The 24,706-nt window shown below is 45.1% G+C and overlaps 1 protein-coding gene across 1 annotated transcript in view; it reads left to right on the forward strand.

The window, feature by feature from the left end:
* Positions 1-24,498, forward strand: part of LOC146063463 (ovochymase-2-like) — a 117,146-nt gene extending 92,648 nt beyond the window's left edge. The window contains exons 19-25 of the mRNA XM_083175864.1: positions 1,023-1,259; positions 2,648-2,830; positions 4,820-4,905; positions 18,605-18,699; positions 19,404-19,651; positions 21,959-22,119; positions 24,235-24,498. Of these exons, the coding sequence (XP_083031990.1) occupies positions 1,023-1,259; positions 2,648-2,830; positions 4,820-4,905; positions 18,605-18,699; positions 19,404-19,651; positions 21,959-22,119; positions 24,235-24,426 (1,202 nt within the window). The 3' untranslated portion in view covers positions 24,427-24,498. The remainder of the gene's footprint in view (positions 1-1,022; positions 1,260-2,647; positions 2,831-4,819; positions 4,906-18,604; positions 18,700-19,403; positions 19,652-21,958; positions 22,120-24,234) is intronic.
* The last annotated feature ends 208 nt before the right edge of the window (positions 24,499-24,706 follow it).

The following is a 24,706-nucleotide window of genomic DNA, read 5'->3' on the forward strand; positions in this document are numbered from 1 at the left end:
CCAGATGCACTAAGGGCCTTATTCTAGTTTACTCAAAACCATGTGACCTGCAGGTGGGGCAGATGTTACTTGTGAAGAGAGAATTAGATTTGGTGGGGTTTTACTTCAAAGTGAGATCTACAGTATATTGCAGTGTAAAAATAAAGCAGCCAGTATTTACCCTGCACAGAAACTAAATAACTCACCCAAATCTAATTCTATCTGCACATTTTACATCTGCCCCCTGGAGTGCACATGGTTTTGTCCATCTAAGAAGGATTTTGTCAGAGAGTGAACTAGAATAAGGCCCTAAGTTTCAAAAGTGATAAAATGGAGAGTTATAAACAATGAACCAATCAGTCCCAGCCTGAGATTTTTCAAACTTTGGGTGAAATTTGATAGGATGAGAGATTCACAAAGTGAGAGATTTGGTAAGAAATCTCCAGGGTTTTTTTTTAAAGCGCCAATCATTTATACTTCAAAATCAAACTGGTTTTGCAGTGTAAATGATTGCCACTTTAAAAAAAAACCCTGGAGATTTCTTACCAAATCTCTTACTTTCTGAATCTCTCATCCTATTAAATTTCACCCATAGTCTGTGACATGTCAGGTAGGAGTTAATTGGCTGGCTGTTTATCACTCTCTATTTTATCACTTTTGAAGCTTAGTGCATCCGGCTTAGAGGCATTTGCATATTCTCCATGTGTGAACAAGATAAAACTGGCAAACAGGTATATTGGCCTAAACTAAAACTACAGTAAGCTGCATTCACCACCACAAGACATTTACCAGGCCAATGGTTTCGCCTGTGAAGATCTACAGTATTAACCAATAAGCCTCCTCCATTTGTGACATATATTTTTTTTACAGAATTAATGAATAATTAGCTTTTACTGAGTGGAGCAGGACATATCTGTAATTGCTGCCTTAATATTGTATTTCAATATATATTTTTATTTACTAGTATTTCTTTTATTATAATACTACTTTGGGAAATACCGCTATCAGGCTTTTTCTTGATAGGAACTTCATCTGTTTTGCAGGCATTGCATCGTGTGGAGGTATATTCAGTACTGATAAAGGAGAGTTCATGTCATCAAATTGGCCAACTGGCTCTTACCCACTAAGTCATGTTTGTACTTGGAAAATTACTGTTGATCCCGGAAATCAAATCCACATTGTATTTACAAATTTTGCGCTTCAACTTCCTAACCTGTTAGGAAATTGTCTAGATTATGTGGAGGTTTTTGATGGTGACAAAGCTGGCGCAGTAAAGTTGGGTGAGTAAGCCCTATATGATCCTTACCATGTACATAAATGACCATTATTTGTGAGTGTTCCATGTTGTTGTCACATACCCCAGCATGCATAAAGATGGCACTACATATTACTGGTACTAAATATCAATATTGGCACTGCATATCAAGGTACTTGTTTCCTAGCATGGCCACAATCGCGATGCGACCAACGCGATGCCCGCGATTTCCCATTGAAATGCATTGAAAAAAGTCAAAATCGCGTCGGTCGCATCGCAGGCGGCTAAAAAAGCATTAAATGGTCCCGACGCGATGCCCGCGATTTCCCATAGGGAACAATGTTAAATGTCTCAATTTACCCAAATCATCATAGGGAACAATGGTAAATGGGCCAGAAACCCCCCAAAACACCCCTGAACAGTGAAATGGCCCCCCAAAATTAGTTAACGCCACCCCACGATCAACGTGAACCCAAAGCGTGGCGAGCGCAGCGAGCCCGCGAGGGGCAGCGGTACGCGTCCTCCGACCTTTTCATACCCCCACTATCCACGTCGGCGTGGAGTTGAGAATAGAATAGTGTGGCGAGCGCAGCGAGCCACTGAGCCCGAAGCGTCACTGAGCCCGAAGCATCACTGAGCCCGAAGCGTGGCGAGCGAGGGGACGTGGCGCGAAGGGACGCAGATACCTGTGAAGCTCGCGAAGGGACGCGTTTACCTGTGAAGGTATCCGCGTCCCTTCGCGGGGCGCGCTGCGCTCGCCACGCTTCGGGCTCGGTGGCTCGCCACACTATTCTATTCGCAACTGCACGCCAACGTGGATAGTGGGGGTATGAAAAGGTCGGAGGACGCGTACCGCCGCCCCTCGCGGGCTCGCTGCGCTCGCCACGCTTCGGGTTCACGTTGATCGTGGGGTGGCGTTAACTAATTTTGAGGGGGCCATTTCACTGTTCAGGGGTGTTTTGGGGGGTTTCTGGCCCTTTTACCATTGTTCCCTATGATGATTTGGGTAAATTGAGGCATTTAACATTGTTCCCTATGGGAAATCGTGGGCATCGCGTCGGTCGCATCGCATGCGATTTTTTTGCCCGCATGCGATGCGACCGACGCGATTTTTTTACCTGCGATGCCCAAGATCATGATCGGTGTGGCCGTGCTAGGAAACAAGTACCCATATCAATCTCGGGCATTTTTAGCCAAGTTAAAAAGTTGAATCTGTATTGTTGAAAAACGATCGTAGTTGGCAGTCGCTTTCGACAATATACATATAATATAGGGACTGCAGCCCATAGAAAAAATCTGCCACTGTACTGTAGTATTATAATACTATTATTACTAAGTACTACTTCTACTGTATTAAACACATCTAAAATAAAAATTCTGAAGTTTTATGTGTCAGTGTATTACACTTCGCAGGTCACTTCTGTGGTATGACCGTTCCAGAGACACTGAACACAACAGGAAATGTTGCTGTTATTAAATTTATCAGCAATTATGAGCGAAATGCCAGAGGCTTCTATGGATATTGGACAACTAATCTAACCGATATTCCTACTTTACCTTTAACGAGTCTCAAACCATGGGATCATGTTATAGTAGGTGAGTTATAGTTAACCCATATAATTACAACAGTTCAATATATTTTACTGTAATGTGATTTATTTTTTTGTTGATCTATTATGCTCTATAAAATATTTACGCAACATAATTATGTAGTTAATGGGCTTTTGTAATAAAATACAGAATGGTGTGATTAATATTGTTATGTTACTACTATGGCAACCATTGTCACAAGACATATAGGGCCTGATTCTGGTTCACTTGCAAAAGCATATTCTCTCTCTAATAGACAAAACCATGTGCACTGCAGGTGAGGCAGATGTAACTTGTGCAGAGAGAGTTAGATTTGGGTGTTATCTAATTAGCTCCACCTGTGGATCTCTTAAAATGTGTCATTCAGTAATGAGTGCACCTGTCGGATGACCTGCAAAACGGTCACTGTGTGGAGTCCTGAGGACTGACTTTGAGAACCTGTGTTCTAGGCAGATTACTGTTGGACACAGCAAAAATAGTCACAGGGAAAGAGTATGAAACCATCCTTGGCACTGGTGAAAAGTGCACCAATTTGTGTTGTGTATCTTGTGTGACTTTGCACTCACATGCTCAATAAAAGAGAGCATACATACTGTATATGGCCATGCAGCTGTATGCATTTTCACATATCACCATTTGATCAAAGTCACGGTCGCAGAATGCTGGGCCGGGCCCGTTTAGATTTCAGTGGAGTGACCTAATCGTGTTGGGGGAGGCATGACCACACTCACTTAGAAATAAATACCGATTAACCAGGTTATGTCTCAGAGGATATAAAGAACTAATATATGCAGTGATAAAAGTGTAATTGTCAGCACACTGGTGTTTTTAAAAATGTTGTGCTTGTTTATCATCATCATCATTATTATTTTTATTATTATTATTATGAGGTCAGCCTGGTTTATTTAAGGTTTCGGTGTAAACTGAATCCAATATCTGCTCCTAAAAAAGCCCAATGTGCATGAACGTAATAGTGCTAATGCTCAGGGGAGACACATTCACCAGCAATACCTATCCTGTGCTGCCCTCTGCTGGGGAACAGTCCTTGCACAAAATGAGGAAGTGGTATATGGCTGAGGTGCCAATAAACATATTAAATTGTCCTTGTCACCCACTCTGGAGCCGTTGCTGCCATTTACACCAGGGAAGAGCAGAGTAACTGCCATCAGAAGAGTGCTGGCACCAGTATCAGTATCTGCCTGCTGTATTAGAGACAGCAAATCAGATGATGTAAGCAGCTAAAGAAGACTGCACCTCATTCTTTTCAAGAGAATGATTTGAATATATAGTTATTCTGGATGATGTCCTGTGTCTGAAAAGTAACATTCAAGCATTTACTCTTATATGCAACATTAGGGGTTCACTGTTTTGGAAATAGAAGTAATACTGTGTAGAGCACAGCAATTTCTCAATCCCGGAACCTCAGGACCTCACACAGTTCATGTTTTCCAGGTCACTTGTAGGGTTTATAAATGTGACAGTGGTGGATAAACAATGCAGCTCCCGGGTGACATGGAAAACATGACCTGTGTAGTGCATACTTGCCTACTTTAAATCATTCTTCTCTGTCAGAAGCATGGAGAGGAGACTCTCTGTGGCATTTCCGAGGACAGGGCCGGAGTTTGACATCATCAAGCCCCGCCTCATTACAGTAACTGCTGCAATTTAACAGCTTGCTTCTGACAGGGTCTAAAATGATGCAATTTGCCTCATTTTAGCCCCATTCCAGAAGAGCTGAGAATTGCTGTTTTTGACCAGAGGAGGGGGCTGCAAGTTGGCCGGATAAATGTGGCAGGCTTGCCCACATTCAGGGAGGCCGGAAGGAGGACAAGAGTTTTGGAAGCCCCCTGGCCATTCCGGCAGGGTAGGCAAGTATGGTAGGGTCCTGAGAACTGAGTTTGAGAACCACTGTTCAGAATGACAAATACTGTATGTAAAAAGTATTTTATATTGTGTACTATAAAATTGCAATTCAATAACACCCTGTATTTGTAGAATGGCCTGAAAACTGTCATCCACAAGCCAAAGCATCAGAAGTTCCGGAGCAGCACGTTTCCTCTCAGTGGCAAGTCTCTATACAGGTAACTATTGTCTAATTTTCTGCTGATGTAGCAATGTACTGCTGGGTGGTATTGGTTCTTTTGGGCATTACTACATCTCAAGATATATTAGTTGGCAGTACTACATCTGATTATATAGTAGTTGACAGTACTACATCTGACGACATGTTACTGGACGGATGGTGTAATGGTTAGCATTACTGCCTCACAGCACTGAGGTCATGGGTTCAATACCCACCATGGCCCTAACTGTGCGGAGTTAGTATATTCTCCCCGTACTTGCATGGGTTTCCTCCGGGTAATCTGGTTTCCTCCCAAAATCCAAAAATATACTGGTAGGTTAATTGGCTCCCCCCAAAAAAATTAACCCTAGAATGTCTGTGTGTGAGTGTACATGTGGTAGAGCAGCAGTTCTCAAACTGTGGGTGTTGACCTCAAAGTGGGTCCAGACTGTTAGATTGCAGCGCTCAGCGTCTGTCTCCATACACTGTCTAGTGTGCAGTTTACAGACTGCCTTGTCCCCTTGCAGCAACGTAGCTAGGCGTCACCCTGAGTGACAGCTCGCTTAAGCGAATGGCAGGGCAGAGACCCCTGACCCTGCTGGCAGCGTTCCCCTTCCTGTTAGGAAGTCCCCGCGTAATAGTGTGCCTCAGAGCGTGTGTGACCCCATCCATGCTGTTTGTAGCTCCACGTGCACCGGAGCGCATAGGAGCAAGCCCCGCTGTAATCCCGTTACAAGCGTGACCTTTGCACAGGGAGATCCATCATCATTGGCAGCAGCGACGACTGGGAGAGATACCGCAGCGTAAACCAGTTAACTGTCATTAACCCTGCACAAGCCAAACGCTACAGCTAAGTAACAATCAGACACTGTGATTCCCAATGTACCAGTTGTATTACTGCCTGAAGTTAACTGCAAAAGTACTGTTGTAACCTACAAGCCTGCCACTTGAATAAACCCTTCAATTGGTTATATCTTCTAAGTGTGAGGTCTGACAACCACACTGCACGTACTTATAGACACTCTGCCAATAGGTTATGGGCCCAGCACGTCACGTGCGCGAAGATTAACCCCCTGAAGACAAAGTGCTAGCGCAGTACATAAAAGAACACAAAGGAATTATTTCTGAATTGCCATTTGTGGAAGAGTTAACGAGAATGCACAGTACAGGGCATAGCATGAACTTTCCAAAGCTCAAAGGCTCAGAGAATTATACTACATGGAAGTTCGCTATGGAAATGCAGCTTAAGAGGGAGAAGCTATGGAAAGTCACAATAGCCCCAGGAGATAGTCCAAACCCAGAAGAGGTAGACAAGGCCATTGGCACAATAGGCCTGGCTGTGGAGCAGCATGTTTATTCTACTATCTGTGGGAAGGAGTCCGCTAAGGACATGTGGACAACTCTACAAGGTGCTTATGAGAATAAAGGCTTAATGAGAAGGATAAGTCTGAGACGCACACTGTATGGAACAAAGTTGAATGCATGCAAGGACATGAACGATTATATTGATAAGATACTATCGATAGCTCAGCAATTGGCATGTGTAGGAGCAAAAGTGGATGAGGAAGAAGTGGCGATGGTAATGCTGCAGAACTTGACAGAAGAATTTGACTTCCTAGTTGTCGCACTAGAGTCAAATGAAACCAAGCTTACAACTGAAGTTGTGAGAGCCAAGCTACTACAGTTCCAAGAGAGAATCCACAAGGATGCCATGGCTGAGGGTTCTGCCTTAGTAGCAAAGGGTGCGAAACCCAAGAAATGCACATTCAAATGCTATGTGTGCCACAAAGTAGGGCACAAGGCTTCAGAATGCAGGATGAAGAACACTAGTGGCATGCACAAGCGGCATGACAAGAAGAACGAGTCAGCACTGAATGTAACAGACAAGCCAAGGAGGGATCTCTGGTACATGGACTCGGGAGCCTCTAGACACTTCAGCTGCAACAAGGAGTGGTTCAATTCTTTAACACAGTGTACACCCACAACAGTTACCGGGATTGGCGAAAAGGTCCTTACTGCGTCAAATGTTGGGACAATCACAGTGAGACTAAGAATTGAGGGACAGACAGTAGTCACAGATATTCAAGACGTCCTGTATGTACCAGAATTGGGAAGTAACCTCATCGCTATCAGCGTACTCGAGGCAAAAGGCTACAGAGTCCAGTTTGCAAAGGGCAGGTGTATGGTGCATAATGAAAGAGGGACTGTAATTGCTTCAGCAACCCGATGCAACCAACTATACGTCCTAGACACAGATGAATGTGTAGCTTTGGCAGCCTCTGCTGAGAATGAGTCAATGGAGCTCTGGCACAGACGCTTGGGACACTTAGGATATGATAATGTCCAGAAATTAGCTGATGGGATGGCAACAGGAATCACAGTGAAAGACACCGGAAGACCTGTGTGCGAGAGTTGCATAAAAGGCAAGCAGACCCGTAACCCATTTCCCAAGTCAGCAGGCAGAGCAGAATCACAACTAGCTCTGGTGCACACAGATGTGTGCGGACCAAAGGAGAAAAGGAAGAAACTTGACCCAAAATCAAGACAGTGCATATTGCTAGGCTATTGTGAGGAGAGCAAAGGGTACAGGCTCTGGGATGCAGAGAACAGACGTCTTCTGAAATCAAGAGATGTGATATTCCAAGAAACAGCATCACCCACAAAAGCAAAAGAACAAGAAAAGCAAGCACTAGTAGAGGTGTGTGAAATAGAAAGCATACCTGAAACAGAAAATACTGAAGAAGGAAGCGAACCAACAAACAGAGCTTCTGTAAGAAGGAACAAGGGCATACCAGCTAGAAGATATGAGGAAGAATATGCGAATATTGCTTTCATTGAACCTCAGAGTATTCGAGAAGCGAAAGCGTGCAGTGATTGGGCGAAATGGAAATCTGCAATAGACACAGAGCTATCAGCACTGAGAGAGAACGATACTTGGACCATAGTAGATAGGCCAAGCAACCGCAAGACAGTCAAGAACAAGTGGGTCTTCTGCAAGAAGTTAAATTCAGACGGAGAAGTTGCCCGTTACAAAGCCCGTCTTGTTGCTAAGGGATACACACAGAGATCCGGAATTGACTATGGGGAGATATACTCACCTGTTGCGAGGTATAACACTCTCAGGTTAGTAATTGCAGTCGCCACCTTACAAGACTTACTGCTATACCAACTAGACTTCGACTCAGCGTTCCTAAATGGAGAGCTACTTGAAGAAATCTATATGGAATCGCCAGATCATTATAATGAGGATGAACTTCAGACAGAAAAGGTGTGTCTTCTGAAGAAATCCATATACGGTCTAAAGCAGAGTGGTCGTTGCTGGTACATAAAATTGGACACAGTACTACTTGAAATGAATTTTATTAGATCAGAGACTGACCACTGCCTTTATCACAAAACTCTAGGAGAAAAGTTGTTCATCATAGCAGTCTATGTGGATGATATACTTATAGCAGGTCACGAAGATCACATCACAAGTGTGAGAGATCAACTAAAACAGAGATTCAAGTTGAAAGACTTAGGTCCAGCCAATCACTTGTTGGGAATGAGAATTGTTCAAAACTTGCAAAAAGGAACAGTCACAGTCGACCAACAAATGTACATCGAGGCAACAATCTTGAAGTATGGGATGGCGGACTCCAAGTCAGTAAATACACCAATTGACAAAAGCATCAAGATTACAAAAGGTATGTCACCAACCACACCAGAAGAAGTAGAGGAAATGCAAGATGTTCCTTACAAGAACGTGGTTGGAAGTCTTATGTATGCAAGTATTGGAACCCGTCCAGACATCACTCATGCAGTCAGTCGGGTGAGCCAATTTGCAATAAATCCTGGAAGACAACACTGGATCGCAGTGAAGAGGATTCTGAGATACCTAAAAGGTACAAGTTCCTTGAAATTAAAATTCGCCAAGACAAGCAATTCAAATTTGAAAGTCTTCTGCGATGCCGACTGGGGAGCAGATGAAGATGATCGTCGTTCCCACACCGGTTACCTGTTCACACTGGCTGGAGCAGCAGTTAGTTGGGCGAGTAGAAAACAACCAACCGTTGCTCTCTCAACAACTGAGGCCGAATACATGGCTCTTACAGAGACATCAAAAGAAGCACTCTGGATCAAAGAGACTTTGTGTGAGTTAGGTCTACTTTATGAAGAAGAGACTATCAGTATCGCATGTGATAACAGGGGAGCAATAGATCTTTCCTGTACTACCAAGCACCATGGAAGGTCGAAGCACATCGCGATAAGACACCACTTCATCAGAGAACTAGTGGAGAACAAGTCCATCGATGTTGAATACATTGCAAGTGAACAGAATGTTGCTGACATGCTCACTAAAGGACTGTCGTCAAACTTGCTTATTAAGTTCGTGAAGGACTGTGGACTTGTCTAAGTTCAAAAATGTTGATTTGAAGTTTTGATGTTCTGAATGTTTTTTCTCTCTAACCATATTTTCGGTTACAGGTATTACAAAAGGACAAAGTATTGTATTAAGTTCTTTTATGTAGCCGAAGACAGCCTTGAGCGAGGGGGAGTGTTAGATTGCAGCGCTCAGCGTCTGTCTCCATACACTGTCTAGTGTGCAGTTTACAGACTGCCTTGTCCCCTTGCAGCAACGTAGCTAGGCGTCACCCTGAGTGACAGCTCGCTTAAGCGAATAGCAGGGCAGAGACCCCTGACCCTGCTGGCAGCGTTCCCCTTCCTGTTAGGAAGTCCCTGCGTGATAGTGTGCCTCAGAGCGTGTGTGACCCCATCCATGCTGTTTGTAGCTCCACGTGCACCGGAGCGCATAGGAGCAAGCCCCGCTGTAATCCCGTTACAAGCGTGACCTTTGCACAGGGAGATCCATCATCATTGGCAGCAGCGACGACTGGGAGAGATACCGCAGCGTAAACCAGTTAACTGTCATTAACCCTGCACAAGCCAAACGCTACAGCTAAGTAACAATCAGACACTGTGATTCCCAATGTACCAGTTGTATTACTGCCTGAAGTTAACTGCAAAAGTACTGTTGTAACCTACAAGCCTGCCACTTGAATAAACCCTTCAATTGGTTATATCTTCTAAGTGTGAGGTCTGACAACCACACTGCACGTACTTATAGACACTCTGCCAATACAGACCACCTCAGCATGGGGTCACGACTATGTTGCTGACCATCAGGCAAATTTGTCTGTAGAACAGGGGCAGGGAATAACTCCTTAAGTAAACACCCACGCTTCCCTCTTTCATCCCCCTGTCACCCTTTTCCATCCCCCCATTACCCACTGCCTCCCTGTCACAATAGCGGTCACTTCACTTCACTGATCGCACATGTGGCAGCCATTCAGAAGTAACTTGCTGGGGTCCTGTAATAATTTTTATTGTCTAATGGGGTCCCAGAGCAAAATAGTTTGAGCACCCCTGTGGTAGAGAATATAGATTGTAAGCTCCACTGGGGCAGGGACTGATGTGAATGATCAAATATTCTCTGTAAAGCGCTGCGGAATATGTATGCGCTATATAAGAAACTGGTAATAAATACATAAATAAATGTTACCTACTGTATTGAGCCTTGTATGAGCTGGCTTATTAATGTGATTACTACTTCTGATGATGTTACTGGACATTACTACATCTGGTGAAATATTGGATGCTACTGGCATATTATTGCCAATTATTACTTCTGATACATTACTATGGGCCTGATTCAAATCCATTCGGTACTGCATGCATTCGACGCAGTACCGATGTTGCGCATCTGTGCATGCGGGTATCTGCGCATGTGCAGGCGTATGGTGCGTGCACCCACGGCGACCTTTCGGGTCGCCGGGTGCACGCACCCATGCCGGTGTGGGGGGGGGCGGAGATGGGTGGGGGCGCCGGGCTGCCCCATTACCATATGGGAACGCCCAGCGTTCCATGGGCGTTCCCATGAGAACGCTGGGCGTTCTCATGGTAATGAGGCAGTGACGCGGGTGTGGGGGGCGGGTAGCTGACATCACCGGATGTCAGATGCCCACCCATATCCACGCCAGCGTGCACGCAAATGTAAGTAACTGAAAAGTCACTTATATATGCCTGCACGCACCACATCATTCGATGGTCGTGACCATCTAAAGATGTGGGTGTTACCCGAGCCATGCGAATGGATGTTTATGCAAAACATCCATTCGCAGCTGTTCGGGTGAAGTCGCACTTTGAGGGGGCGGCGGGGGGGGGGGGCAGTCGTTCGCCGGGCGGGGTTTGGTGGACCTGAATGTCTGATAAGGACCACTCATGCAAATTATGTGCCCCTGACAAATAGGGTCCACAGATACTTGAACGATGAGTTTGAACACTAATATCATTAAATTAATAATTACTTTTATGTGCAGCCCCCTTACAATCTTTATCAATCAGAGCAACTTGTATAAATCCTTAGGTGTTCCTACTCAAAACAAATTGGGTTTATTTTATATATGTGTGTGTGTGTGTGTGTGTATGGCAGCACAAGGGATACGCAGCGCTCAATTACAGAGTACATAAACAAATAAACAAAACAGTGACTTACAGATGGAGCCGCGGATGTTCATCCTGCCAGAACTTTCCATCTCGGCGAGCATCTTACATGCACGCGCGTCTCATTGCCGCAAATGGGGCACAGGAGCGTCTCACACACACATGCGACCCATTTCAACGAACGGGGTACATAACGAAAGCTGCAATAGCAGATAACAATTAAATATGTTTCAGGGTGGCAGAAAACTGCAGGATTTGGTGCCATCAAAGACTGTTTAATTAACAGAAGGAAAAGGAAAAAGAAGGAAAAAACATTTGTAAGGTTTTGAACATGATTTGAATTGTTGACAGGCATCAGGTTGGCAGTTCAGTTTCAGGCCTACAGTTGATGTGGTTTTAAGTACCAGGAGGATATGGGGGGAAGGAAGGGGGTGGGGGGTGGCAAAGCACATATCCCAAGATGCCTTCACCTAAAAATGATCCTCATGTAATCACTGGGGCACAAATAAAGCCACTGAAGCCATTTCTTCCGGAATGCCTACAATGCGAAGTCTGAGAGTTATACAGTAAAAGTGTCACTGGTGTCTTATCTTCCAAACAGAAGAGGACATGTGGTTGTAAATTAAGATTTAATGTAAGTAGTCCTGCAGATAATTTGTTTTAGAGACCCCAGATTCATCATAACCCATTACTTGGTCAATCTAGACACCGTTGATCCGTCGACTGGATACGATGCACAGGACTGCCATAAGAAATTGTGGGGCCTGGGACTGACAAAATGTGGATGGCCATTCCCATTGTTAAACCCCTGGCTTGCCTGGTGAGACCTCTGTGTCTGCAGAATTGGCTGCTCTACTAAACCTCTACATTGCCACAAGGGAATTGTCAATGTTATGACAAATTATTCTTGATAGACTCCATTCCTGGTCCCCATTCTGTCTGGGCTCAGGACTGGAATGCCCGCAGCAAGATTGCTATAATATACAAATTTTAGCACCACAGTGTAAAACAAATGTAATTTATATTTATATATAATTAATCAAAAGGAATTTAGACAATACTACATGAGTCCCACCTCTGTAGCAGATTCATACCCCTTTCACACCGGCCACCCTGCAATTACCCGGAGTGCTGGGTAATTTTGCCGGGTGCAGCCTGACCCCAATTCACACCACCAGCAAATTACCGGGTTAAGGGCGGGATGTTGTAACATCTGCAGCCCTGTATCGCCGGGCATCGCATTATTAATAACGGCATATGTTCTAACATATGCTGTTATTAACACAAGGGACAGCTCTTGCGATAAGAGCTGTCCCTTGCGATGCGGTGCCAACACTGGACTTCCGGGTCTGTTACCCGGGAGTTCATCTGCGCATGCGCAGAGTGACGCGCCGGCCGCAGGGCATGCTGGGAGGGATCCGTGACGGATCCCTCAAAAAGCGCTGAGGTAAGAAGCCCATAGGCTTCTGCAGGGAATCGCCAGCTTTTGCTGTCGATTCCCTCCGCAGCGCTGCCACTGCAGAGGGGGGTTAGAGCATACAGAAATGCGGTAAAAACCCAGATAACAGGGTTTTTACCGCATTTCTGTGTTAGAGAATCGCCCCCTAAATCTTTTCAACCTGGGAATTTGCTGAAAAACCCAGGTTTATCTGTGGTGTGAAAGGGTCAACAGGGGTCTTAAATCCAGTCAAGAGCAGGCTCAGAGTGCCAGGATTTAAGACCCGTGTTGACCCTTTCACACCAAAGAAAAACCCAGGTTTTTGCTTCTGGTGTGAAAGGGGTATTAGATACACTCATCTGCGATAAGCCTTCAGTATGCTGGAGAGTCTAAAACCAAAGTAGTTACATGTTGCTGTAATACTGACCATCATCAATCACCTTTACTGTCCCAGTCCGCGGTTCACACATGAAGCAACTCTCAATCCTGGCACTATAAAGCCAACTGCTCCCTCTGTGACTCTGGGGTATATGTATTATACCTGCCCTTTCTGCGTTGCCTATACCAAGGTGAAACATGAAGCTACACCGACACCAGGGCTATTTTTCAGCAGGCTCCAGCAGGAACTGAGGCCCTTATTCTAGTTCACTCTTTCTGACAAAATATTTCTTAGATGGACAAAACCATGTGCACTGCAGGTGAGGCAGGTGTAAAACCCCACCCAAATCTAATTATCTCTGCACAAGTAACACCTGCCTCACCTGCAGTGCACATGGTTTTGTCCATCTAAGAAATAGTTTGTCAGAAAGAGTGATCTAGAATAAGGGCCTCAGTTCCTGCTGGAGCCTACTGAAAAATAGCCCTGACCGACACAATGTAATCTACACCCTCTGGCGATCTCTGTTAGAGTGCACAACACATCGGCATAGTGCTGATACACTGTTGCAGTCTTTCCACCACCTGCAGCTATGTCTTTGCTGCAGCGTATGCGTATAGGTCGTTGGCTCAACCAAATTAAGGTCCACATGCATTGGGTCAACCACTGAAGGATGACAGGGCTTAGGTCGACACATGAAAAAGGTCGACAATGCTAAAGTCAACAGGGTCAAACGATTGACACAAGCATTAGGTTGACAATGGGAAAGGTCGACAGTCAAATGTCGACATGAATTTTTCACTATTTTTATCCCACCATATTGACATGGTCGACATGGACACCGTATCGGTGCACCGCGTTCCCTCGCATGGCGGGCTGCACATGTCATGCTTTGGGCACTGGCACACTATTCTATACTCCTGCCACACCCTAGCGGATGGTATGGCATGAAATACCACCTGCCGGCACATGTCAGTTTAGAAAAAAAAGTCGACCTTCAGTGGTCGACCTAATGCATGTCGACCTTAATCTTTTTGACCTAACGACCACGTACCCCGTGTATAGCGAGCAACACCTGCAGCTATCTGCAGGGCCGGCAACAGAAATCTTGGGACCCTGTACAATGATATTTCTAGGGCCCCCCACCTAATCCCAAATCCACACAACCCTCTTCTGGATGAGCCTCATTCAACCTTTCGCTGCTCCAGATCCTGTTTTCAGGTGCGGACTTCTCTCGTTCTCAGTCCTGCTGGCCTGGCTCCTGGCTGCTGCTTCCTGCTGGCTCCTGGCTGCTGCTGGCCTGTCACTTTTACAAAATAATGGCAAGTACAGGAGCCAGAGACCAGGGGCGGATCCAGGATAAAATGACAAGGGGGGCACCATGATAAAAGAGGGTTTAGGTGGGGGAGGGGCGGTGTTAGTGGTGCCAGTGTACATGCTAAGAGAGCGGCAGAGAGAGGGTGGGAATGGGATTAAAAATAGGCCCTGGCATTTAAAGTACGCAGGCCCACCATGGTGACAAAAGTGAAGGATGTAGTTGAGCGCGCGCCGAAGGCGCGCTCCGGAAAATGGGGTGTGGCCACTCAACAGGGGGCGTGTCCTTGAGTGTAGTGTAGAACACCATATACAACTTCTACACATTATGCAACAAAATACTAGACCCCATTATACTTGCCCCTTACACATGATGCCAAATGGAATGAGCCAAAATTCACATAATGCCACACGGATTGAGCCAAAATTCAAATAATGCCACATGGATTGTGTCAAAATTCACATCAAGCCACACGGATTGAGCCAAAATTCACAGAATGCCACATGGATTGAGCCAAAATTCAAATAGTGCCACATGGATTGTGTCAAAATTCACATAATGCCACACGGATTGAGCCAAAATTTACATAATGGCACACGGATTGAGACAAAATTCACATAATGCCACATGGATTGAGACAAAATTTACATAATAACACACGGATTGAGCCAAAATTCACATAATGCCACATGGATTGAGCCAAAATTCAAATAGTGCCACATGGATTGTGTCAAAATTCACATAATGCCACACGGATTGAGCCAAAATTCACATAATGACACACGGATTAAGACAAAATTCACATAATGCCACATGGATTGTGTCAAAATTCACATCAAGCCACACGGATTGAGCCAAAATTCACATAATGCCACACGGATTGAGCCAAAATTCAAATAGTGCCACATGGATTGTGTCAAAATTCACATAATGCCACACGGATTGAGCCAAAATTTACATAATGGCACACGGATTGAGACAAAATTCACATAATGCCACATGGATTGAGCCAAAATTTACATAATAACACATGGATTGAGCCAAAATTCACATAATGCCACATGGATTGAGCCAAAATTCAAATAGTGCCACATGGATTGTGTCAAAATTCACATAATGCCACACGGATTGAGCCAAAATTCACATAATGACACACGGATTAAGACAAAATTCACATAATGCCACACGTATTGAGCCAAAATTCACATAATGCCACACAGATTGAGCCAAAATTCACATAATGCCACACGGATTGAGCCAGAATTCACATAACGCCACACAGATTAAGCCAAAATTCACAATACGTTTCATAAACAGGAACATTGTCCACCAAAGGCGCGCATTAAACATTTACACCATAATGTCCATTACACGTTACACGCCATTATGTCCATTATGTATTATGTCAAACACCATAATGCCTATTAAAAATTATGCTACATAAGTGCTGCTTATCTACATGCTCATTGCCAAGGGTTCCATGCTCAATGCCAGAGGTTCCATGCTCAATGCCATGTGGGATTACATGCTCATTGCCAAGGGGAATACATGCTCGCGGTAAATGGGGGACAGCCGCCAGGCAGAAGTGATAGCCACTGACAGTGGCAGAGCCTGGCTGTATTCAGAGCACTGCAGGTCCCAGCTATATGAAATAATACCCCTTTCACTCCAGAAAATGCATTCCCAGGTTGGCCCCTTTTACACCAGCCTAGTCCCTGCATTTTCTGGTGTGAGGGGGAGAGAAAACCACCCCTCCCCCCCTTTAACCAGTTATCTTATTTAACCGGCTGTATCTTCGGAACCAACTGACCCATTTACATGAGACAAGTATCATATTGATTTGTGTGGGCTTTGAATGATTTTGGTCCAGTGAAACTGCAACGTTTGGTTCCAGAGTAATCTGCCCTCAAAGAAAATGAACAGCCATGAAATTACATTTCAAAAATAAAAAAATTAGTTTACACATATCTCTGGAACCGATTGACCGATATGGACCAGCCTGGTATCATATTGAAGGCCCAGCGATTTGGAATTGACTGAGGTCAGAATTGCCGGGTCCCATATTATCCTATGGGGAAAAAACGTTACAGCTTTGCCAGGCGATATCTCTGGTTCCCGGGGGGCTAGAGACACGGGGCTGGGCTCGTTGGAAAGCCCTGGTCCTCAGCTACAAAATGAAATGACAGGGGGGGCACGTGCCCGGGTGCCCCCCCCCCCCTGAATCCGCCACTGCCAGAGACTGAGGCCACAGTGCCAGCAGCGGGTACGTCTGTGCGCCTGTGGCCCCAGGCCGTGAGCACACACAGAGTAGATGGCTGAGCGCCGAGCAGCAGGGCACACAGTGAGTCAGTCAGACTCAGCCACACACAGATGGTGCACAGTAGACTGACAGGTCAGCTAGTACAGGCTGTGGCCGTGTTGGGACATGGAGGCTCTGGGGCCCTTCCGATTGCGGGGGCCTATCACACTTGTCCCCCTTGACCCCCCCTGTCGCCTGCCCTGGCTATCTGCAGGTGTTGGAAATGTCATCACTACTGACCATTCATGCTTTGCCAACAGAACAGCATGCTATGTTACAGATGGCAGCGGCAATAATCACAAGGACATATCATGCCACTGTCAGGTAGCACATATTTCCTCCCCATACGGACTTACCATACGTGTGTGATGTACAGTACATTATCAGCCACAGTGAAAATGCCAGTCAATGAGGTGGTGCAATTGTCTTTGGGCTGAATGGGGCCCCCCTACCTGACACCTCCTCCCCCATTGGGCAGCACTGTGTTTATTGATATACTGCTTTTGAAATAAAATGAAAAGTGGTCATATTGCCCATAGCAACCAATCAAATTCAGTCTATCATTTTCTAAAATACAACAGAAGAGAAATGTAAGACAGTGTCTAAGTGGTTACTGTGGCAACATTACCTCTTTTCATATTTAGAAGCTCTAGTAATTGTACCTCAAAGCTGTGAGGGGAAGCACCAGGGCCAGCCAATGTAGCTATACTTCCCCCACTTTCTCATAACCACCTGTACTGCTCTCATGAGACCAGGACATTGATTCTATGAAAATTATTTCTCAATATTTCCCTTTCATTAGTCCCCTGCAAAGATGTGTTTGACTTTTCTCTCCCCCCCCCCCTCCCAGAATGCATGTACCCCACCATGTGTTATTCCTGTAATGTGTACCTCCGCAGACTGCACACCGCTGCTAGCTTTGACCGATGCAGTGCACCAAGCTGGTTGCCTCAGATGGTATCTCTGCGGGCAGGATGTGGATCGCGTGGATGTTTCTGTGCAGGGTTTATCATACTACTACACATGTATTTGCTTTCCATTAAATGCATTGGGTCCTTGTATGTCTCGCCTCCTACAGTGTAACCTTCGTAGTGCGCCCACCATGGCTGCCTAATCTGGTGCACTTGTGGATGGGATAAAAAATACATGGACCTGAGTATACATTAAAATCACCCATTTTGGCTAATTTCTTTTAGGGATGATCTATTCCACCCAGGGTAATCCTACGCAGAGCGCCTAAAATGGCTGCCGCACCTGGTACCTTGTCAGCGTGGAGTACACAATCCATGGAAGTTATTATCCAAAATGCTGCACCAATCCTGCATTATGCTTAAGGGGTTCTTTTGTCTGTTACTGTACTACCAATATCCTCTGTATTATGTGCATTGATTTTTAATGTCTGTAAAGCGCCTTGAGTCCTGTTGGAGAAAGTGCGCTATATAAATTATACTTACTTACTTACAAATACTGCTGTCGTATGGCTGGAAATTACAACTTCTGAATTGTATATTATTGGGCATTATAATGTAACTATCCGAGTTGCTCCAGGAAGGAGCCAGGTTATAGGGCAGGGTGAATGGGCAGCCTCGGATGTCTGACCCAGTACCATCAGCTCCTAATTGCCACATGTAACAGGCTTTGTTTGAAAAATGACAGCAGCTGATTGGGTGGTAATTTATCACTCTTGATTTATCCCTTTTTAAAGCTTAGTACATCTCACCCATATTTGGTTGCAGATCCTTTGCATCTCTTTAGTCTGTTTCTGCTTCTCTCACTTGTTTACTCATTTCATATATTCCTTTTGCAGAGTCGCTCCAGACCTTATCTACCATTCCAGCACAGGTGTGCAGGGTCACTGATACACTCACAGTGGGTCCTGCTAGCTGCTCACTGTATGGACAGGTGAGTAGTTCTATACAGTGTCACATTCTGGGGTGTCATGTTCAGCAGAGTGGTCAGTGGTGCAGTTTTTAAGGCATACCTCCCAACTTGAAAGGAGACAGAGGAGGGACACAGTGAAGTGCGCTAAAAATTTCAGGGGCATGGTCTAATGAAAGGGGCGTGGCCTATAAGCGCCGTTCCACACAAGGCCATGCCCCTATTTTGCCGCTAAGGGGAGCCTCTAGCCATGCCCCCAGCCCCCTGGCTGCAGGAATAGACAACGTTTATTCACCGCTGCTCAGCAGCCGACAGGATGACTCACAACAACCCCCCCGCTCCGCAGGACACTGCCAGCAGCGGGAATGTCCCCAAAAACCGGGACATTCCCACCTTAATCCGGACTGTTGGAAGGTATGCTAAAGGTGCCAAGCTCATTTCTCCATACATCTGAACTAGGTCTAAGTGATAAATGATCCATTAATGTCAGCATAACTGAACAGAACATAAGAAACAGCCTAACCCCCTTTTAGGAGGATGGTTAGGCCAGGGGTGGGGGAGGGGGGGTGCCCCATCTATCTATTTATCTATCTACGATGGTTGGTATAATCTGTGTCCATCTTGTCCAAGAACTCAGGGTTTGAATTCCTGGACATTTTAATATCTGTAATCAACCTGTATCTCATAGGTCACACATATTTAGTATTTTTATGTTTTCACCCACGCAGCAGCCAGGAGCTTGAATCTTGGAGGGTTTGCTTTGGATCCGAAATGTCACAGACATGCGTTGGAACTGATGCTTTAATCAGACATGAGGAGTTTGCATACCCACTGCACAATGACCATTCTCATGACATAGCATTATTGCACCTGTCAGTGACGATGTCCCATATACAACCTCTCTGCTTGCCTCATTCTGAAGAGACCACGTCACCGGTGGAGCTCTGCTACTGGACTGGTTGGGCTGCTGCCCCAGGTACTGTAATTATCTTTACCTGCGATTAACCAATTAAACTACAGATAAACTGTATCATAATGAATGTTGTTTATGGAGAACATGTGTCTCAATACTTACAGTATCTGCCTAAATACAGGGAGAATGGCTATTCTAATGTATACAATGTTACAGAACCAGAGCCAGCCCTAGCCTAAATGACGCCCTAGGCAAGATTTTGGCTGGTGCCCCCTAGCAACGCCACTAGTTCCGCCTCTGTCCCTGCTCCCCTTTCCCAGCACCATCAACCCTCATCATAGCAGTCATTTTGGTGCTCCTACCCGCAATATTTTAAATAGAAACAGTGCACACATTTGGTGCGCAGCCCAAACAGGGGTGCGTTCTTGCTGGGAAGGGGCATGGCCATACAATTTTACCCCCAATTCAAATTACGCCACATACTAGTGCAACTTTATTCACATTATATCATGCGATGGTGTCTCTTATTCACGTTACATCACACAGTAGTACCACTTTACCTTATGTACATTACTCCTCACATTATTCACATTATACCCTTAGAAAAAAATCCTGATAAAAGATTGTATTTGAACCACCTCCATGGCCACACTGCAACCCAGCACAAAGCAGTGTGTGCTGGGCAGAGGAGAAGAGCTGCAGCTGCTGCTGTCACTTAAGGGGAGGGGGCCCGGGGCCCGGGGCCCGCACTGGGCCCTCCCATCAGACTTTGGCCTGGGTAATTTGTACCCCCTACCCCTTTCTCTCGGCACCTCTGATAATACCACACAGTAATGCCCCTTACACATGACACACATTATTAATGTCCTTATAACCCCTTACACATTATGCCAACCTTTATTAATGCTTTTCATACACATAATGAAACACATAATGCCCCTTACACATATGTTACACATTATTAATGCCCTTATACACATGACACACATAATGCCTGTTACACATATGTCGCACATTATTAATGCATTTATACATGACACACATAAAGCCCATTACACATATGCCGAACACTATTGCACAACCAACCCACCCGCAGACAGCACTCGCACAGCCGCTAACACTGTGACCAGAGGTACCATAGGTGCAGGGAGTGCAGCTGCTATGGAGCCCAGAGCTGAAGGGGGCCATCTTTACTGTCAAAGAAGTAATATGTTTTACATATATTTATAACCATCAGTTGCTAAATAGAGGGCCCTTACAAACTTTTGCTATGGGGCCTACGAATATCAAGTTATGCCCCTGGGCACTGGAGCACTCTAGGGTACAGTAAGTGCCGATGCATCATATATATATATATATATATATATATATATATATATATATATACATATATATATATATATATATATATATATATATATATATATACATATATATATCTTGAAAAAGATTCACACTTTAATCAAAATGTTGGCAGCATGATGGCATGATATGTCAGAAACTTTGTTAGGTGGCAATTCATATATAGTCACCTTTCTGATGATGTGATCTGGTATCCAGGGCTCCAGCAGTGCTGTCTTCAGCTAATATTTTATTAATAGTATAGATTCTCATATTAAACCAAAACAGTAAAAAAGTTTATTCTCTTATGCACTTATCTCAATCAATCCCTTGTTAGAGATTTTTGCCTAATTTTTACACGATCTGAGTAGATCGCTTAGAAATTAAGCGCAGATCGCTCCATGTGCACACCCTATAGTGATGGCGATGCGTAGTCACATGTATCGCCATCGCCAGCTCACATAGACAGTGCATGCACTCAGTGCCGTCGAGGGGGGGGAAGCAAGTACTTTTATCACAGGCCTGGGTCTGGTGGAGGGGCCAGAGTCCTGCGTCTCCTCCCCCTTTCTGCAGAGACCGGGCAGTGGGAGTAGAGAGTACAGGCTGCCGCGGCAGCGCAGCCTCTCTTCCCTGCTCAGCACACACACTGCTCAGTGCTGTGTGCTGAGCAGGGGAGAAAGGCAGCTGCAGCAGCAGTCTGTCCTCTGGCACGCAGCACAAACCCCCTACAAATATATGTACAATATTACAGGGTTGTGACCATGCCCCCTGCTGTTGGCCACGCCATTTTTTTACCGGGGCCTGTTGGCGCAGTCAGCGGCCCTGCATACACTGGCTAACCTACAGTAGTTAGACTAGGAATCTTAGGAAAAACAGTGGTAAGCACAGATCGCTCAGCACACATCACTGGTGCATGGCATGTGTGTCAGCAATGTGTTAGGTACGTCACTCAACACTGATCTGAAGTCGTCCAGTGTTTATGGGGCTTTACTCTTTATGCTGTTTTTGTTTAAACATGTTTTCTTGTAGGTGGACTGAGCTCTGTTACATCCAAAGAAAGGTTTCAAGTTCTACTACCTATCATGTCCTACGAAAGTTGCAGTCAGTCTAAATTTTGGCAGAGCCAAATATCTGCATCGATGGTCTGTGCTGGCTTTGCTTCTCCTGAAAAACTCAAGTCTAGTTGCATAGTAAGTCACTATTCCCTGTCCTGGATTGTCACTTACTTGAAGTACTGTATAATTTTAAGACCCAAGGTATCTATTACTTAAGACAATTTTAGTGTTATTTTAAGATACACCAAACTAAAAAGATGTCTACAGTACAGACAATGCATTTATAGCGTAGAATGAGGAAATGTGCCTGATACATCCTCCCGTTATGGTTCATGGCTAGTTCAGCTCTAGGTCAGATACAGTAGTTATGTGCATCATATGCTCAGAGTTAGAAATATATCCAGTGCATGATCTATAAGTTACATAGAGTATGTATATTAGATCAGTGTTACCATGTTATACTGTATATAAGGTTACATTCAGGTCCATGGAAAGCAATGTCCAAATCACAGATAGGAGAGAGCTTGATGGGGGAACTAAATAAAAGGCAGCCTAATTGTTCCTGATCCTTAAAAACTATTTGCAGAGAGACTCATTGTCTATAATGTTGGGTGATTCTAGTTTACTCACTATTTAGCGAGTTCAGCCCCGTCTCGATGTTTTAGGGACTGTGCATGGTCTATTATGTGCTTGAACGACATGCATAGTCGCCGAGCCATTCACAAGCATCAGGGCAGGGTGGGGGCAGACGGTGGCGGGGAACGCCCATAGGAACGCCCATCATTTTATGGGTGTCCCCATGAAAACGCAGGGAGTTCCCATGGTTACGCGGGTAGGGCATTTCCTGACAGGGGCAGGCGGTTGACATCACAGGAAGGCTAACCGCCCGCCTCGTCTTCGTCCCGGCACTCGCAAATAAAAGTCAGTTTCCACTGACTTTTATTTGTGAAGGCAGGAGGAATCATTCGATGGTCGGTGACCATCGAATTATTTCTCCTGCAGTGGAGGCATACAAGGGATTGTGTTTTTGTTACACATCCCCTTGCATTTTAACGAGGGGAATCGGAGGGCATTCGGACAGGTGGCATCTCAGGCACTCAGTAAACTGCAATAATGTCACAGTTTAATGCAATTCAAATAGAAAATCTGCACAAATTAGAAACTTTTGTATAAAGAAAGACACAACAATATATTTTCTAAAGCTGAGTATACACTGTGTGATATGTCCTCTGATCCAGCAGATTGGACCGACATATCAGGCACACCGTCCAATGTGTTCCCACAGGGGCAGAAGTCTGGGAGGCAATGGAGTCATCTGCCGCCGGGCTCCTGCTCCCAAGGGGGCACCTCTCCTCCCCTGCTAGTTTAAATTAGTTAATTGAAAGCTATCGATATCCCTTCTGTAGCTAAGTTCTGAAATATATAGGTGTTCTCTATCTCTCTCTCTCTCTCTCTATATATATATATAGAGAGAGAGAGAGAGAGAGAGAGAGAGAGACAGGTTCAGCCTGGCACTCCACCTCTGGTACAACCAGGGCAGCCGAGGGGAATACCGGGCCCCGGTAAAATTTTGGGGAGAGGCCTAAGTGTGGGGGTGTGGGTACCTCCCACACTTAGGCCACGCCCCCTACATGTTTAGAGGAGGGTGAAAGAAACCTCTAAAAACTGTAATCTCAGCAGCAGCCCAAACCTACAGCATGTGCTGTGCTGTCAGCAGGCTGAGCATGACCTCTCACGCTGTCAGTGAGACACTCATGCTGAGCATGCAGTAGAAGTGTGTGCTACTGTTGCTACCTGGGAGGGATGGAGGGGGAAGGGAGGGGTCAGACCAGGGTCCCTGCGGGGCCCCTCCAGGAAACCTGCCCCCCCCCCCCTCTAGGCTGCCCTGGGTACAACAACCGCGGGTGCCTCCCGGAATGTAAATGTAGACCTCTTTGAAAGCAGACAGTGGCACTCCATGAAATAGACTTAAAGTGATTTAAGTTAAGTGTCCACCGTTTTGGGGAATGGATACCCCTTTTGGTATGTTTGTGTGTGTGTGTGTGTATAATACACATATATTTCAGAACAGACACATATTATATAAGGTTGTGTGTGTGTGCGTGGGGGGGCACCAGTATAAATCTTGCCTCAGGGCAACTGTGACGAATTTTCACAACTGTGTACCCATGATGTGTACGCTCCTTGGAATTATTCCACAGTGTATGGTAGTGTGTAAAATATTTACAAATAACTATTATTTCTTTTCAGGGTGATGCTGAAGGGGCGCTGCTCTGCAAGTCTGCTTCACGTGCTGCCTGGGAAGTTAAAGGAATTGCAAGCTTTGGGCCCAAAAATTGTATGTTGGACAGAAAACCTCAGGTCTTCACCCGGGTGTCATCCTACAAGGAGTGGGTTGTGGACAAGATCAAACAGTACACTTATGAGAAGACCATGGCATAACCAGATTTTATTTGGACAGTTTGATACATGTGATAGTAATTATGGATAATAAAAATGGAATTTAAACATTGCAGAAAAGCTTGTTTGACATACACAATGCCTGATGGCTTATTTGTGCATGTAGAAAAGTCCTCTGTATTCTTATATTGGTATCAACATCCTACAAATAGGATTATTATAGGGCTCATAAATATAAAATAACCAATACAAACTTTGTAGGCTGGGCACTTGCATGTAGATATACAGTTTTCAGAGACAGGGGAAAAAACAGTCATCCTCA

The sequence above is a fragment of the Crinia signifera genome, chromosome 1 (assembly GCF_055691185.1).
Source record: "Crinia signifera chromosome 1, ASM5569118v1, whole genome shotgun sequence".
NCBI classification, from domain to species: domain Eukaryota; kingdom Metazoa; phylum Chordata; class Amphibia; order Anura; family Myobatrachidae; genus Crinia; species Crinia signifera.